The following is a 17,298-nucleotide window of genomic DNA, read 5'->3' on the forward strand; positions in this document are numbered from 1 at the left end:
GAACAAGGCAAATAACAATTACCTAAAATACTTAGGGTAAATTTGGAAAAATTACTTTTGAAAAGAATTATTGGCTCATACATGGGTCATCAAAATTTAAAACAACATCTTTGAAAGACAAATTGTTGAAACCTGACTACTGCACAATCCTCCTTGCTCATTTATAATGCATGATTTAAACAAATATGGCTGGAAGACATTTAGAAACAAAATGCACTGCTGAAGAAAACTAGAAATTGTATCATGAAGACATTTGCCATTTAGATATTGTGAATGTATGCATATTGGCACACAACGATTTTAGGAAAAAAAACATTTGTCCATACGGATGAGGATTTGGTATTTATTTTGGATTTCTAATTTTTGAAAAAATATTATCATGGCTTCCTACTTGAAAAATCATTGTGACATAACATATGCTAAGTCCTTGTTTGTAACTCAATAAATTGCAAAAGATTAATAAATGTGTAAAATCTTTGTTGTTGTACATACGTACGATAACAAACATTTTACACATTTTTGTACCTGCACAAAATACATGTACATTAAAAAGTTTTCAAGTCGTGTTGTCAAGAAATTGAAAAATAATTAAATAAACCAGTTGGTTTTCCTTGTTAAAAATAAAGATTTCTGGTCACTGGTCTAACAAATTTTCATCTGCTTGTTATTCGTTCCCATGTTTGTTCAAAGAATGTCTGTAAAAGAATAATCTGACATGTCCTAATTTCATTTTGACTATCATCCTCTACATAATCATTTCATTTGAATGCTGTATCAATTTCTTAAATACCAGGGTTCTCCCCAGCCGAAAAAGTGTGCTGATCAGTCATCAATATTCATGAGTATAAATATTCACTACATGTAAATTAACATGATAGAGAGGTCAATTGTAGGTTAAAGGAAAAACAGAAGGTCTCTTATAAGTAATGAAAATGACGAAGTTTATTTGCCGGAGTTATATTTACTAAGTGTACGTACATCTGTACCAACCAATGCTGACAAAAATGATAAAAACCTGGTTGAAGAAAAACTTAGAAATACTCTTAGTTGATGAATTCGCAAGACATGAGAAGTTCTGCCAAGTCTAACAATATTTGACTTGGCAAAACATCAACCATAATTAACTTGTTACCTTAACTTCACAGCTACCATGTGATTTCCATCACTGTCCCACCAACCACAGAGACTATTTATTCCTTATCAAGCCACTAATGAAATTGAAACATAGCTTGGAGGCTAGTTTCCCCCATCTGAACCAAATACTAAGAATCAGACAAAACACACATTGTATTTAAAATCTAGACCTCCACATAAGCAAGAGTAATTATGTTTACTCCCATGGAAGTAATACATCATAAGGCTGGAAGTAATATATAAAGTTATGTTAATGAAACACGTACACTGTGTGTTCTGCACTGGCATTTTACTTAAGTCTCTATTCATGGTAAACTTAGGGTCACATTTTGTAACTAAATATTGGCAGCTCACTGGGGAGTAATAAGAAACACAGGAATGTGACCAGGGTTTGTACGGAAGTGGACTCTGAACTATACGGTATGCATATACTTACAGTATCATGAGCATAATAACTACAAATTTTCTTTGTAAATTTGTGTCACAGAAAGATCTTGCTTTGACAAAGGATACAGTTCAACAAATTTTTTGAGGTATGACCTAATCTGTTCAAATTTTTAACATTTATTTTAAGATATTTGTGAATGGCAGTTCTAATATTTTGGATGCATACATATTAAAGAATTTTTCTGACAGATAAAAAATGTAAGAACCGAAGAATTCCAATAGTTGACAAACATAATGTATTTGCCGATCAGTTTAGATATTTAATATTCCGTACATACCAATACATATCTGTCCAATTAATGATAATATCAGTACCAATATTAGAGGCATTTAAGAATTGGATAAACATCTACTGGGTATCATCTATTACAGTTTTTGAGTTACACAGAAAATATTGATTTTTACCTACAAATATGGCTGTCGTTCAGTTAAATTTGCACATGCTGTTATTGTTAAACAAAGTGATGTGCATATGTACCATATGATATCTCATCATTGTGCCAGGTTTGAATGAAATTGGATGTTACATGTCACAGAAATGACGTCTTATGGATGGATGCAAAGACGACGGATGCATGGATGAATGGCGCCCATTGTAACAGTTCTTCCTTGAGTAAAATAATGGCAATTCGGAACATTTCGTCTCAAATTTTGAGCACAACAGAACTGATCATGTAGCTGTAGATTGTCATGAAGATGAATCAATGACCAGGGTTTAAATCTCATTTTTTATGTTTAAATGTGTACACCTTAGTCTGCGTGTGGTAAGAAAGCTACAAATGTATTGTCTAATTATTCAAGTTCTTGCTGTGATTTTACCCAATTAAAAAAAAAGTGAATGGTAAAACCGAGATAATAATCAGTTGTTTTGAGTCTGGTAGTACTGTCTGTCTGATATATCTTTTCACTGTGTTCTCCATTGTTAAATTGAAGACTGATGTGTAGTAATCCAGTATCCTAAGCCAAGCCTGATCTCTAATAATCCAGTATCGTAAGTCTGCACTCTACTGATTAGAATCTGATGAATTTTCAGACACTCAGTGAGACACTGTGTACACATCAAGATGTACACTTAAAACTGTTTATCTTGGCCGTATGCTTAATCTTCACTATGCATTCACAAATCACTACTATGGTACACAGTATTGTTCTTTACTTTGACTATACTGATGTGATTCTTGCGAATGCACAGTTTTCTTTCACATTCCCGAAATCATCTTGAAAATGTCTCTGATAAGATCTGAGAAGCAAATCAAAAAGGAAAGAAAAGTGCTCAAGTTGTGATATCTGATAAAAATGTTGATGCGATGATGAATGTATACTTTTATTACACATTGAAATCTCAATTACTTGAAAGAGAGGCAGAAATGTACATGGTATCAAAGCCTACACATGATTAACATAAAACATTGGCAGAATGCCAAATATGGAGAAATGGAGGGTACCTAGACGTGATACAGAGGAGAGAAAAAACAATCTTTCCTGTCCACCAGTAGAACAGATGTATCCATGTGCTGTGATCAACTTGCAGTAAATGCCCTTGAGCTGTACCCATCAGATATACGATCCTGTCCAAATTGATCAGCTCCACCTAAACAGTTGCAGTTTGTTTATATACAACAACTCCATGCATGGATACTGCTACGAAATGCTCTAATTTAATTCTCAGTTTTGTTTTTAATTAGCTAGGACTGGAAGGAATTGCATAAACTGTTTGTGTACTGAGTAAAGATATCAGATTTTGAAAAGTCAACATTTGATTTACAGTCTGGCAACCATAAGTAATTAGCACATGAATGTCAAGTACTCAGTGTTGTCAATTGTTATTAACATTTTACATTAAATTATCTCAAGTTTTCACACCCTACTATTAAAGTGGCCATATGGATGGGAATTTGGTATTATATTGGATTTTTAATTTATAAAACAATTTTATCATGGCTTCCTACTTGTGAAACAACATAGACCAAGTCTGTGTTTGTAACACAACACATTGCAAAAAAAAGCTAAAAAATGTGTAAAAACTTTGTAGTTGTACGTACAATAACAAACATTTTACACATACTTTTAATGTTTTGTAATTTATCGAGTTACAAACAAAGACTTGGCATACATTGTTTCACATTGGTTTTACAAGTAGGAAGCCATGATAATTAGTTTTTAAATTAGAAAATTCCAAAATAAATCCGTAATCCTCATCCAAATGGCCACTTTAATACTACAATTGTTAGGTTTATTATGACCAACCCATATGTTACTTTGTTGACAATATCAAAACCAAAAATATCTACTTTTTAACACATACCCTGATGCACTCATGTGTGTTTTCTGTTGTCCAGAAATTTTATCCCAGCTGATTGATACTAAAATTATAGCTTACAATTCAACATTGTTGACGAAATCATGGAATTAAAACCCAAGATTTGCACTTTTCACTGCATGCACACTCATGAATACAAGTGTTGTTGAGTGTTTCGAAATTGTCATCCGAGCTATGAAAACGTTAGAACTGAAAATGTTATGAGATTTCCAATGCCATTATGGTACACATAATTCTAGACTGACTAGAGTAATGATCGAGACTGTGATTGTGTTAGTAATATAGAACACTTTTAATGTGACTTCTCTTCTTTGAGCAAAGCTGTAGGCATAGTACTGAGAGTGGCAATATAATACTAAATCCCATCTGCTGAAGTCAAAATGATACTTTTCTTCTATTATTCTGCTAATTCAAATATGAAGAATCAATCAGTGATAGGCAAGGCATTTGGCCACAACTGTTATCTAAAACTGATAAATTGATGATTTCTTGTCTGCAGAGGAAATCTATATGAAACCATTTCCTGGAATATTACCATATTCATGATATGCACACAGGTCATGGATTTTTATATAGAATTTATCATCAAACATTTCCTCAGATACTGCAGTAATATTAACTATTTCTGAACATATAACTCTTAAAACTACAGTGCTAACTGATCCTATGACTACATCATATGCAAATTTGGAGCGTCAAAGTACACATATGTATGTACATATGCAAATATATTCAAGCTTACAGAATCAATATGCATTCCATATGCAAATTTAGAGCATCAAAATGCACATATCTATGTACATATGCAAATATATTCAAACTTACAAAATCTATATGCATGCCATATGCAAATTTAGAGCATACCATCTGAAATATTTTGAAACAAACTTATGCTTTATTCATTTTGGCAGAAATATATTTATCATGCTTTACATTATATCTCAGGACAAAATGATCAGTTTTATGTTGCTTTTTACTTGGAACTGTAATCTTTTAAGTTTTATTCAAACTTTCAACTATATGCTTTGTTTCTGAAAGTGATATTTTAAACATTGCAGGGGAGGGGGTAGCATACAAGGTTCTGATGCAATGTAACTTGTTTGTGCACTTGTAGGGATTCAACAAAGTGACACCCATAGTACAATCAGTTCCTTGTCAGGGTCCTTATAAGAACAGGTATAGGTACTAGTGATACAGAAAACAGGAGACAGAAAAACACACCTGGTTAGCTACAAAGCTCATAGTCTCGTTCCTATATGTGTTACCATCACTACAATCATCTCCAACCATCTGGACAAAATAGCGATCATAAAGAACGTCAACAGGTCTAGGATCTAGACTACAAGTACAACTCATGAGTAAAAACTTCCTGCATTGAACACATATGGGGAAGGTGGCTACCACCGATTTTCCTTTCCATTTCAAAATATGAATCAAGCTAATAAATAAAATATCTTAAATGTAGAGTATACAAAGTTTGATTTTTCCAGAAATGTTGGCTGTAGATTGCTATACTAAGTTATGGCCAACTAGACTATATAGATGAATATATATATAGACTATATTTTCTTGATGACAGAAGCCGAGGTTGTTACCATTTGAACTCCAACCTTGCAAGCTGTCCTACTTTCGACCCAAACTATCGTGTTCACAAAAGGCCTACCATTATTGTTGAAAATGCTTGCAATGTTTTTAGCCAACAAACCCTCTTGAATAGGACCTGAACTCATAAGCCTTAGCACAACTACTTGACAACGACAAACATTTCAACATCTATGTTATGCACTTAGCTGTTAAGACATCATGTTATCTAACTAGTAAACAAGCATTTGTCTGACCTGTCTACTGATTTCGAATTATTACTGATTCTTACACAACAGGTATTGATACAGGGTATTCTGTTCATTTGACAGGTCTAAATCAGCTGCTGGAAAACTGTTTTGATAAGAGCACTGTACAAAGTCAAATAAATGCTGCTGTTCTTTCACAAATTTCAAAGTGGCTGTTGATGTTGACTGGCAGCTGCAGACAGTCTGTCGAATCACCCAACAGTATGCAGTCATTCACAAATACAAAGACACAAAACGAAATGTTTGCATTGGGCATTTCTAAAGGCTTTGTGCGTCTATGGAAGAGTTCACAGCAAGATAGGCTAAGAAGTGTGTGCATTGACAGCACATATAAAAGGGACATTCAAACTACAAATTGTAATTTTATGCGGAACTACTTCATCTACGACTTCGGAAGATACTAATGGGTGCAAATACAAGTATTCATGTTTGAGATTTGAGTGTTTTCATTGCAGTGTATATTTGAATGTAGCAGTCTGATACAGGAAAGCAAATAGTTCGCAGAGTAGCATATTGGCAACACCACAAGTCAATCCCGCTACTACTGCTATACTGTTTATTATTCATTTGTGTGCTTAAAGAATCCCTACCACTGGCTGAGAGGTCGTTGCTGTATTTGTAGCCTGACCTTCACTATATTCACAAAAGTTTGTTGTCTATTCTAATTCATTGAGGCATGCATTCACACATGTTGTTGTTCCAACGTGTTTGAATCTTTCAAACTATTAACCAACTAAGTCAGGTTTAAGGTTTCTTTGATGTCTTAATCTGATTGAAATCCCACTGGGCAAACTTTTTAATAGACCCGAGTCGCTGGTATCCAACACCTATGGTTTACATCCAAACAAAAGGTGTTACAAAATTTACAAATCATTCCTCATAGGTGAATATGATGTCACAAAACCTTGCAGCTAACCTTAGTACAGTAATGGGTATTTACTCGCTATAATATAACTTCCTTCCTTTACAATGTAGCTTTAATCTGTGATTGAGACAGGCTCCTTGTGACGGTCCTGCCCACACTAGGATACCCTATGGTTGCCCCATGACCACATATTTAAATAATATTTTAATACTGATTCCAATTTTTATCTCCTACCCTTGACTTTGACAAGACTAATCAACACTAGTAATAAACAGTATTATTTTTCTTATTTTTATTACTACAAACCGCAAAAATTTTAAAATGGAAAAAAATGGGGGGAAAAAATCATGTAAAAATTATGGAGATAAGATAACTGTTTCATTATATAAACTTCACACTTCATTGGCACAGAACAAATACTTGGCATAATTTCATACAAATTAAATAATCACTGAACCGTTAAACATCTGAGTGTATTGAACTGGTCAAACCATTGCTTTTATATTATTGTGTCAATATTGTCTTGTAACCAAACATATTTAGCCATGCATGGACACGATAATAAGAGTTTATTAATTTTCTGGATACTTGAGTAGTTTCAAACTCTGATGAAGTAGAAATATTTCTAATGGAACTGATAAAAATTTCATGAACCATACTATTGCAATTGTAATGTAAGTAGTAAGAACATGATCTAACCCATGACATATTGCAATGCTAATGTTGGGTGATTATTTAGTGCATGGTGTAAAGCTAAATGACTTTCAGTTTCACTATGGATTATTTTACTGAGTGGCTTAAGCTTAAAGGCCCATGATTCATTCCCAGGTTCTTGCATTAGTGTTTTCTTATCAGCGGACACATATACATATTGGATAGGATTATTGTTTTTTCCAGGACCAACTCTTTCTGTAGCTCTGTCAGACAAAAATCCATTAAGTGACAGGAAAATCCCCACTTTACTGGATTCTTGGTTTAATACGTTTTTTCACAACTGAATTTCAATCCTAATCTGACATGGGCCTTTAACACTGAAGTGTATATATATACATACATACATGCATGCATGCATGCATGCATACATACATACATACATACATACATACATACATACATACATACATACATACATACATACATACATACATATATATACTAATATATATATATATATATATATATATATATATATATACATATATATATATATATATATATATATATATATATATATATATATATATATATATATATATATATATATATATATATATATATATATATATATATATATATATATATATCATAATATCATAGATATTTTGTGATGTTATGAACAGAGTTTCAATTTAATAATTGCCTGAGTGAGGGCTAACAAAATAACAACTGACTAGCATTACAAATATCACTTGCCATTTGTTGTTGTTTTCCTCCAAAAATTTACAACTTACAATTCACACTGAAAATGTCATTCATGCAGAAACATAGAAATTATATATATGGCTTTTTTTTTATATTTATGGATTTGAAATAAATAATGTCCTGTATGTCTTCACTGATGACAATACGTATCACTGTTATTTCAATCTCTAACCTTGTGATGAAACAAATTAATGTCATTATGTTTTCAGATTTATAATTAGGTTAGCATGTATTAATTATACTCTAACTTGATTGTAGGGTCTTATTCTTGATAAACACTACGTCACCCATCATAATGAAGACTGACACTTCAACAAAAAGTAATACTAAAACGTGTGAAAGAAGTGTGTTGTTGTTCGGTTGGCAACAATACACTATGAAAGCTATGTATACCACATTTCTACTAGTACTATGTCCTAGCCACCCACTATAAATACGGATTATGGCGGATTAACATGGCAAGGGTTCGGTACATGAATCCTAGGGTTGAAATTTGAGCAATGTGCTGAAGGCTACACAAAGATACAGTGACTATCGCCATCCTCGCTAACGTGCTAGTAAGTACATCTGGGCGTCCGCCAAGCTAAGTGTGAAAGTGACACCACCTCGTCAAACTGATATACAAATTACAACAAGAGCCATCTTCTCATGGCCCAAAGAAATTCGTCAATATTTTATCTCAAAGGCTCCAACAGTCAGAGAAACATTGTAAAGTAAGTTTTATGTAGGCACAGGCAGATGTGCTTCTACTGGGGCTTCTATCATATTTATTGAAGCCATTTCAAGCAGGACGTGGCAGGGAAACTTTCGGCTGCAGCTATCTAGCAGTGCACACAAAATCTGGCAAGTCGCGCAGACATTACTCGTTCGTGTGGGCTGGTCGGTTGTGTTTTGATTGAAATGAAAATATTCAGTACACGTTATTGCGACTGCAAAAAAATATACGATGTTATATGCTTATCATCTTATCGCAACAAAAGGTCAAAGATATTAAAGGTTAACGTTGCATGCCTGTTTAGCTCACAATTTGCCGATGTCATAGACTTCTATGCAACTATCGCAAGCTCAACAAACTACACATATGGAATGCACACTTTACGTTGGCGGTGTTAGTTACTTACCTTCCGTTGCCGATCTTCATAAGGCAGTGCAAGCCATGGCATTTCGCCATGGTATTCCTCAAACGACGAGGACGCTCGATCGGAACTAACAAATACAATTTCCAACTTGTCTGCTTGATCCGATTTCTTGAAATTTTTATAAAACTCTGCAAGTTTAGGGGTGAAACCTCGGCAAGGCGGACACCAATGTGCAGAGAAATACAACCCGATCACTTTCTCGTCTGCGGCTATGGAACTTGGATCGACTGCCTCGCCTGTATTCTTGATAAGTTTACTTCCTAACAGAGATGACAGAGGATTCTCCATAGCTGTGTAATCCTGGAAAGGGGCGAAAAATCACGCTGGAAATACGGGTTCAAGGCTACGCCAAGATACAGGTACTAGGTCTGCAGCGCCGGGCGCGTCAGAAGGAGAAATATATCTTCGGCTAATTTGAATAGTGACGTCATAGGGTCAAATAAGAAAGTGACCTCAGCGTCCGCTTTGTGATGTAAATTTCCAAACAAAAGCGTGCTTGTCTCGTCTGGCAGGGAATCAATTTGTTACGTAATTTTGTTATTACTAGTATCAGGCCAGGGCGGAGCGCCACGGTGACTCAGATTTCTTGTGGTTTTGTAAACTACTTGCCAATGGTTTTGTTACAGCAATACATGGATGACTAGCCATGATATATCGTAACATGTATTAGAATTTCTAGAATGTTTACATGTACTACTACTATGATTTCATTTTCTTATTTGGAACGTCGGTGACTCATATTCAGGATTTCATTATGCAGTGTCAATTGATTTTTTGCCACCGTGTAGTATTTATTTAATTCGAAACAACTGTTTTTTTTTTGTCACAAAGGGGTGATTTCTTTCAGTATTCATCCGTGGTTACAGGACTGGATGTAAGGCCAAATAAAAAAGTTGTTTGGTTCCGGTTACCCGACCCCCACCTAGTTTTTCACACCGACCCTAAACTTTGTGGGTTTTTTTTACGTATTTGAGAGAAAAATAATAATAATAAAGTAGCGAAAATCGTGGTCTCGCAAGAAATAATGGGTGAGATGTGATTCTCAATTTACAAATAAGTTTTCTATGGGAATTGTTTGTAACAGTATACAAATATTCTTCCATTTTGAAGTTAGTTTTAAATTTACAGTAGGTGCGCAATTTTTGTTCCCCATAAAAGTCCCATATCGGCATTAATAATCCTGTTCCCATTGAGGAATATATCGTTTATCTATCCTTTCTATTATGTTATTCATGTTATGTCTGTTTCCATAATTCCAGTAATTTTTTTCTATGTTCTCAGATCCACTTATGGTTTGTAGAGCAGTAGCCAGACTGTTTTGTTAACTATGTTTTATTTGACAGCCTCATCAATAAGGTTGTTTTCTTTTTTCGGACACACTCTATACCAGTATTTCACCATCATGTTATTAACAAAATTTGACAGTGATTGCCTACCTTGAAGTAACATTTTGGATAATTTGATGTTTAGTTTCTCTATTGGTGTTTGATCATGTGTATTTCTCTACTCCCCAAATTTCACAACCATATGTTAGTATGGGTTAGTAATAGCGTGATAAAATATTTTGATCCAAGTGGGAATGTTTATATTAGTGGACCGGTATATACCAGCATCGTCGGCTTCACCCCATTATTCGACAGACATCTTCTACTACTAAGCCAGGTTTGCCATAACTCCCTTTTCATAGAGGTTTCACGGCATAGGGAGAATTGGTGAGCATTTGTTGGCTACCCATGTGTTGTCGTCTCCCCATCCCCCTAAACAATCTTTAAAAGTACGAAATTCAGAATATCAACAGCGCCCCCATTCGGAATTGAGTGAGATCTGACCGTGTTTCATTGAAATTCTCCTGATTGCCAAATACGTCACTGAATGAAAACTCACCATAGTCAAACCTCTGACGGCCCATCACTGAACTAAATGTACAAAGTACCAAGTTTTGATGATAAAAGAATAATTATAACTGACAATAACAATAGTTTCAGACTCGGAAAAGAAAGGCTTTCAAATGATACAATCATGATCAAAAAAACGGGGGAAAATACATCGCCACACCTATAGCTACAAAAAAAGCACTCCGTACCATTCGACAAGTTTGTATCTTCCTTTCCAAGCTACCAATATGAGAAGTAGTAGTATAATAATGATTAATATAACATAATCATTGAAGTATAGCAAATCACTAGTATAAAAAAAAACCTTATTTCTCACTAGTACTAAAAAAACTTATTTTTCTATTGTATTAGTCTCGAAATGAGGAACATCAGAAAAGATAATTGCCAAAGGGGGGAATATATTGCTGTACGCATGTATTGGGTAGAAAGCGCCTCGGTGACGAATTTCATTTGAAATCAATGTTCTTTAAAACGTTTCCATATTTCGCCATATATTACAGTATATATTATATTATGTAGCTTGCTTCTGGTCCTTTTCAAATAAGAAATGTTTCTGCAGGGTCTTTTTTTTCACAAATAATAAATTTTGGGGATTTCCATTTTGATTTCAAAGAAATTGACAACCTGGATATCATCATCATATACCGGTATATGTATTATATTAAATACGTGTGGATGGAACTCCATCATTTCGCCCGGGCCCATAATTGAAATATCTGGTAAATACATGTCACCAAAATATGTAAGCTTTAAATGTTATTCTTCTTCGAGATAAACTTGAAAAAAAAATTGTTAACATTTACAACACATGGTTATGGAGAATATGCAATAACTTGAATAAAGCTAGCAGTGTACATTATTTCATCACTGCAGCAGGGCCTAAGCTTAAATTTCATCACATTTCGTTGTTTAACTGTGACTTCGGTTTTGGGTGATTTTTTTTCTTTTAAATGATATGCAACTTCCATGTCCCCGACATGTCTTAATACACTGAAGACAGGTCTCCTTCAAAACAACAGTTACTGCCTATCTTGTATTTCGGTTCTGGAAACAGAAGTTCTCTCGAACAATATTAAAATGTCGGCAAAAGTTTGACCTTTGAGTCATCTATACTTATCTTCGGCTCTACATAAACGACGTCGTGTTTTTGACAGCCCGGTTTCACTTTCCCCCGCAACAGTGACAACATAAGCCGACCGCGATTGTCGATTCCGACATTTTAACATTCGATGTGCCGACAATTTTAAGTAGCCTTTCGACAGCATCTATTCTGTTTTGAGTTTCCGACTTTCTGGTAATCCCTCAGTGTGATAAATAAGAACCGAAAGACGAGTTCATCCTGAATTTATACATCAAAGCCTACACTTTCTCAATTCATTAGTATACAGTCATTTGTGAAATATTATTTACGAAGAGTCAGCTATATTAAGTCTTTCATGATTATTTCCGTGAATTCATGCACCTGATGATGTTGCATGTGAGTGTTCTTACATATATTTTTTTCTTGTCAATTACTTTTATAGTTTGTACTATACAAACTTGATACACAAGGCTTACTTTGAAGCGCAGAAAATAAACCATCTACAATTGAGACACATGACAACTATCTATTTATCTGTTTATTTATTTTTGTATACTTTGGGTCTTATAAGACAGATGGTTAGTTGGGTGTGGCTTTTTCTTTGTATACCGTATTGAGAATTGAATTTATGAAGATAAATAGCATAACATAACAATGTTACAAACACAACATAAGATAACAATATAAAACATAATATAACATATATCACATATCATAACACATAACATCACACAACACAAACCATATCATACTAAACCATCATACCATACTATACCATGCCATACTATACCATATCATACCATACCTATACCATATCATACCATACCATACCATAACATACTATACCATGCATACCCTTCCCTACCCTACCATAACATTCTATACCATAACATTCTATACCATAAGATACCCTTCCCTACCCTACCCTACCTTAACATTCTATACCATAACATACCATAACATTCTATACCATAAGATACCCTTCCCTACCCTACCCTAACAATTCTATACCATAACATACCATAACATTCTATACCATAACATACCATAACATTCTATACCATAAGATACCCTTCCCTACCCTACCCTAACATTCTATACCATAACATACCATAAGATATCCTTCCCTACCCTACCCTACCATTCTATACCATAACATACCATAACATTCTATACCATATAGCATAGCATAGCATAGCATACCATAACATAACAACATTAGGATAGAAGAGAGTAAAGAACCTTGAAGACAGAGTCACAGTACTGGCAATGTTAACTGTGCTGATTTGTAATGTCTGTACACCTCCTTTAACCCAGCATTTTTAAATAGAAAATTGACATATTAAAAGGAGACACCACTCCAGGAAATAAGGGTATTTTCATACAATTAGGGTTCTGAGGAGACATTTCACGATTTCACATCACATAAATTTCGCGCAGTTGCCAAAAGACATCAAACTTAAATTCTTTCTCATGTCCATTGTTCCTGCATGGGTCCATTCATGGGACTTAGCAGATGTACATATATATTAGATGAACAATAAATATGTATGGTTATTTACCTGAAGGTAATAAGCAGTTAGGAGTCATGAATATTTATTGTTCACCTAATACATATTTGTCTGCAAAGTCTCATAAGGCATTAATGGAGCACTGTTAAAATAATGGTGAAATATAGTTTCAATTTGATGTTTCTTGGTAATCATGTGAGATTTATGTGACGTTCAATTTTGATATATGACTCCCCACAACCAAAAGTTTATGAACATTTTTCTCGTGGAATGGCAACAAATTAGGGAGCGGGCAACTCCTCAGGTATGATAGAGAATCACATATTTGAGGACACTGTTAGTGGAGAGACTTCCTTCTTTGTTCTGTTAACTACAAAATGGGCCTCAAGAAAGTTTGAATTTTATCCCAAAACCAACGACAAACATTTGTTTTAATAAAGGGATTGTTTTGGAAAATGTACAATCTGTCCATCTATCTACAAATTTCAAGATTTCCTTGAAATTATTTGAAAATTGGAAGTTTTATACATGTAAGAAAAAGAATATATTTAAAAAATGCTGTGTCTGTGTATATGTTTATATTTACCACTACTTGACCAAATTCCTGTAAGGCTTCAAAAAAATATTCTCATACAACTTGTATTACACCACACAGTTTATTTACATAGTTACATCTATCAGTGCAGCTACATGCATTAGTGCAGCTAAAGGCTATCACCAGGTTGTGGCAGCAATGTTTTCTACTCAATAGTTTTTTTTTATCTAGTGTTCAAGTAAAACAAATATGATTCCACATTTCAGTCTTCATCAAGCTCTCAAAGCCTATACTGAGATGTCATATGATTGCATATTGATTTCTCTGTGAACTGAATACATTCTCTCGCAAGCTAGAGTACATATTTCTCTGCTGCCTCTTGTGGGTATGTTCTGGATGGTGCTGTAAAGAGGCCTGTGGTTTACGACGTTGACTGAATATGAATATGGTGCTTTGTAATTACTATATTTAATATGCAAATCAGTCTGATTAGTATGCTTTGTAATTACGATACTCAATATGCAAATTTGTCTGATTAGTATGAATGGGTCTTTCTGCAGAATTAATCAGCTCTAGCTATTACCCAAAAAACTGAACATAACAATTTCAGATGAATTGAATCAACCACTGTACAGAGATATTGCATAAGTACTAATATTTCATTGATATGCAAATTAGTCTATGTAGGGCTCTTGACCAAAACATAATCAGCTTTAGTTAATTAGTTATTACCCGACAGAATATGTGTATGGTAGTTAATAACAGCCCTGCGTAATGTCAGCAACAGCTAGTTGCCATGACAACAATGATGAAGTTGAAATAACATATGTTTGACACATTTGCCTGGTTTCCAGTATAGGAACAAGATTCTATTGATCACTGTAATTGAGATGTTGACAATTTCAATATACTTTCAATGTTTTATACTATTACAGGATCCTATTCTCCCGGGGCATATGCAAGATCAGCATTATTCTCCCTAAAAAAATCAAAGTAACAAGGGTGCTGAACTATTGTGAAACTTTCGAGCATAACCTAGATAATATAAATATGTCAAAATATTAAAACAGTCATGGCACCATTGTAGCTCATTTTGGTTCTTACATGTTATGTCAAAAGTTCAAACTTTAGATAGGGACACTCCCTTCTTAGCCTTTATGTGTATGTAATGAGTCACCATAGCATTGATACAGGGTTCAAACCCTCATTCACAAAAACCTCAGGGAGGGCACTACATCTCTGAAGTCATAGAAAATGGAAGAGATCTTTCTATTAGCAAACAAAACCAGATGTCAATTGATTGATCATCATTCTAGGTTCATGTAGCACTAGACTGATGGTGTGTCATCATTTTCTTTTTCTCACCAGTCACGGAAGCAGAATCAGTACTTTCTAGCAGAAATTCAAGACTCATTTTTTGAAGAAGACCAATGGCTGGTAAATTTGAGTTGGCTTGGAGGACTGTGTCTGTTCTTGCCCTGTCTATCAATGTGTTACCAGCTTCAGTCTTGTCATCTGATTTAACACTACCTATCAAAGTGTTATCACTCTCAGTCAAGTGTTCAGGTCTAGCACTATCTACGGAAGTGTAAGCACTCTTATTTAAGTGTTCAGCCCTAGCTATGTTTATCGATGTGTTACCACTCTCAGTCAAGTGTTCAGATCTGGTACTGTCTACCAAAGTGTTATAACTCTTAATCAAGGGTTCAGATCTGGTACTGGCTACCAAAGTGTTATCACTCTCAACCAAGTGTTCACATCTAGCACTATCTATCAAAGTGTTTTCAGATCTAGCCCTATCTACCAATGTGTTATAACAGTCAGTTGAGTGTTCAGGTCTAGCAATGTCTACCAAAGTGTCACCATTTTCAGGCAAGTGTTCATCTTCCCCAGACAATGATGTATGTCCAGCATCTACACCAATTCCCTGCAATATCAATGAAATAAGACAGATATTTTTCATTAGTATTTGTTGCGTTGTGTGTTACTTATTTTGCCCTCCCATGGTTGCATATATGATATATCAAAACAAAGCCAACAACCAAAACCAAGGAGACATGCTAATAAAGAAAAAAAATACTGAAAAAAGTTCATATTTTGAAAGAGGAAATTTCACATGATATGGATCCACCGATTTGTTACATGTAATGATGTAGTAGTTAGTACGAGTGTGTGTGTGTGTGTGTGTGTGTGTGTGTGTGTGTGTGTAGGGGTGACATCCCACGGCAAATCAAGATATTATACGCACCCTGTTTCTGTTCCTTTTACTAAACGACGGTACAACATCTGCTAATTTTCGCTTTCTGGAAACTGAAGTCATATACGGAGTCAAACTATTATTCCCGTCATTTAGAACACATACGGCAGTAGACGCAAGCACGTCTAGTGATGAAAAGTTCGACGAACTGTCTGTTTCAGAACTTTCAGTCTCACTTACTTGTCCCCCCACATCTAATCTCGGTATTTTACGCGTTTTAGAAATGGCATATTTCGGAAAGAATGATAAGGAGTTGAGTGGCATCGGTGAATTTAACATATTTATGGTTGGGAACGAATCTTCTCTCAAACGAGGCGGGTAGCCACAAGCTCTGGCTACCTCTGTTGTGTGGTAGCAATCCTCTTCGAAGTGAGCCGAACACACGTGCGACCACTGTGTTGGTTTCCAGAATGCCCTGGTATTCTGCACAAATTTGGTCCATAAACTGGCAATTTGTGGGTCCTTTGGCCATTTGTGTAATTTAAATCCGCCCTCATTTGTGTTACTGCACCCACCAACGACACATCGGCGTGGCATAGTGCCACAAAGTAAGGAAAAAATGGAATAATTCTGTCAAACCGTCACCTCGTAAAAAGAGTACTCGATGAATGCATTAATGGCGGACATCAGCACACTCACTTCGTGACGTCATGGGGTCATAGGTTATGGAAAACAAAACCATCGTTGCCACTGGCCAGTTCACACTTTCGTGTCTGCAGATAAAATGCATTTTAATATCTAAATTGAAATTAATACGTATTGTTCTGACACTGAAGAACTGAAGAAAAATTGAGGATAAGTTTGGGAAACGTAGTTTCTACATTTTACGAATTTATGGACTG

General features: G+C 34.9%; 2 protein-coding genes across 2 annotated transcripts in view; both read right to left on the reverse strand.

The window, feature by feature from the left end:
* Nucleotides 1-9,537, reverse strand: part of LOC144448885 (nucleoredoxin-like) — a 44,642-nt gene extending 35,105 nt beyond the window's left edge. Inside the window, exon 1 of the mRNA XM_078139225.1 lies at nt 9,160-9,537. Within this exon, the coding sequence (XP_077995351.1) occupies nt 9,160-9,465 (306 nt within the window). The 5' untranslated portion in view covers nt 9,466-9,537. The remainder of the gene's footprint in view (nt 1-9,159) is intronic.
* Nucleotides 9,538-15,517: 5,980 nt separating this feature from the next.
* Nucleotides 15,518-16,993, reverse strand: LOC144449356 (uncharacterized). Its single transcript, XM_078139883.1, has 2 exons — nt 16,448-16,993; nt 15,518-16,126 (listed from the first exon to the last, which is right to left on the reverse strand). Exons 1-2 carry the CDS (start codon nt 16,991-16,993, stop codon nt 15,518-15,520), a joined length of 1,155 nt encoding a protein of 384 aa, XP_077996009.1.
* Nucleotides 16,994-17,298: the final 305 nt, after the last annotated feature.

This window comes from Glandiceps talaboti, chromosome 18 (genome assembly GCF_964340395.1).
Source record: "Glandiceps talaboti chromosome 18, keGlaTala1.1, whole genome shotgun sequence".
In the NCBI taxonomy this organism is placed as follows: Eukaryota; Metazoa; Hemichordata; class Enteropneusta; family Spengelidae; genus Glandiceps; species Glandiceps talaboti.

Excerpts from the sequence above, each read along its gene's own strand:
- LOC144449356 (XM_078139883.1), bottom strand. The coding sequence starts at position 16,993 with ATGCCACGCCGATGTGTCGTTGGTGGGTGCAGTAACACAAATGAGGGC. Across the intron at positions 16,127-16,447 it reads GTAAAAGGAACAGAAACAGG|GGAATTGGTGTAGATGCTGG; the intron begins GTGCGTATAATA and ends TTGATATTGCAG.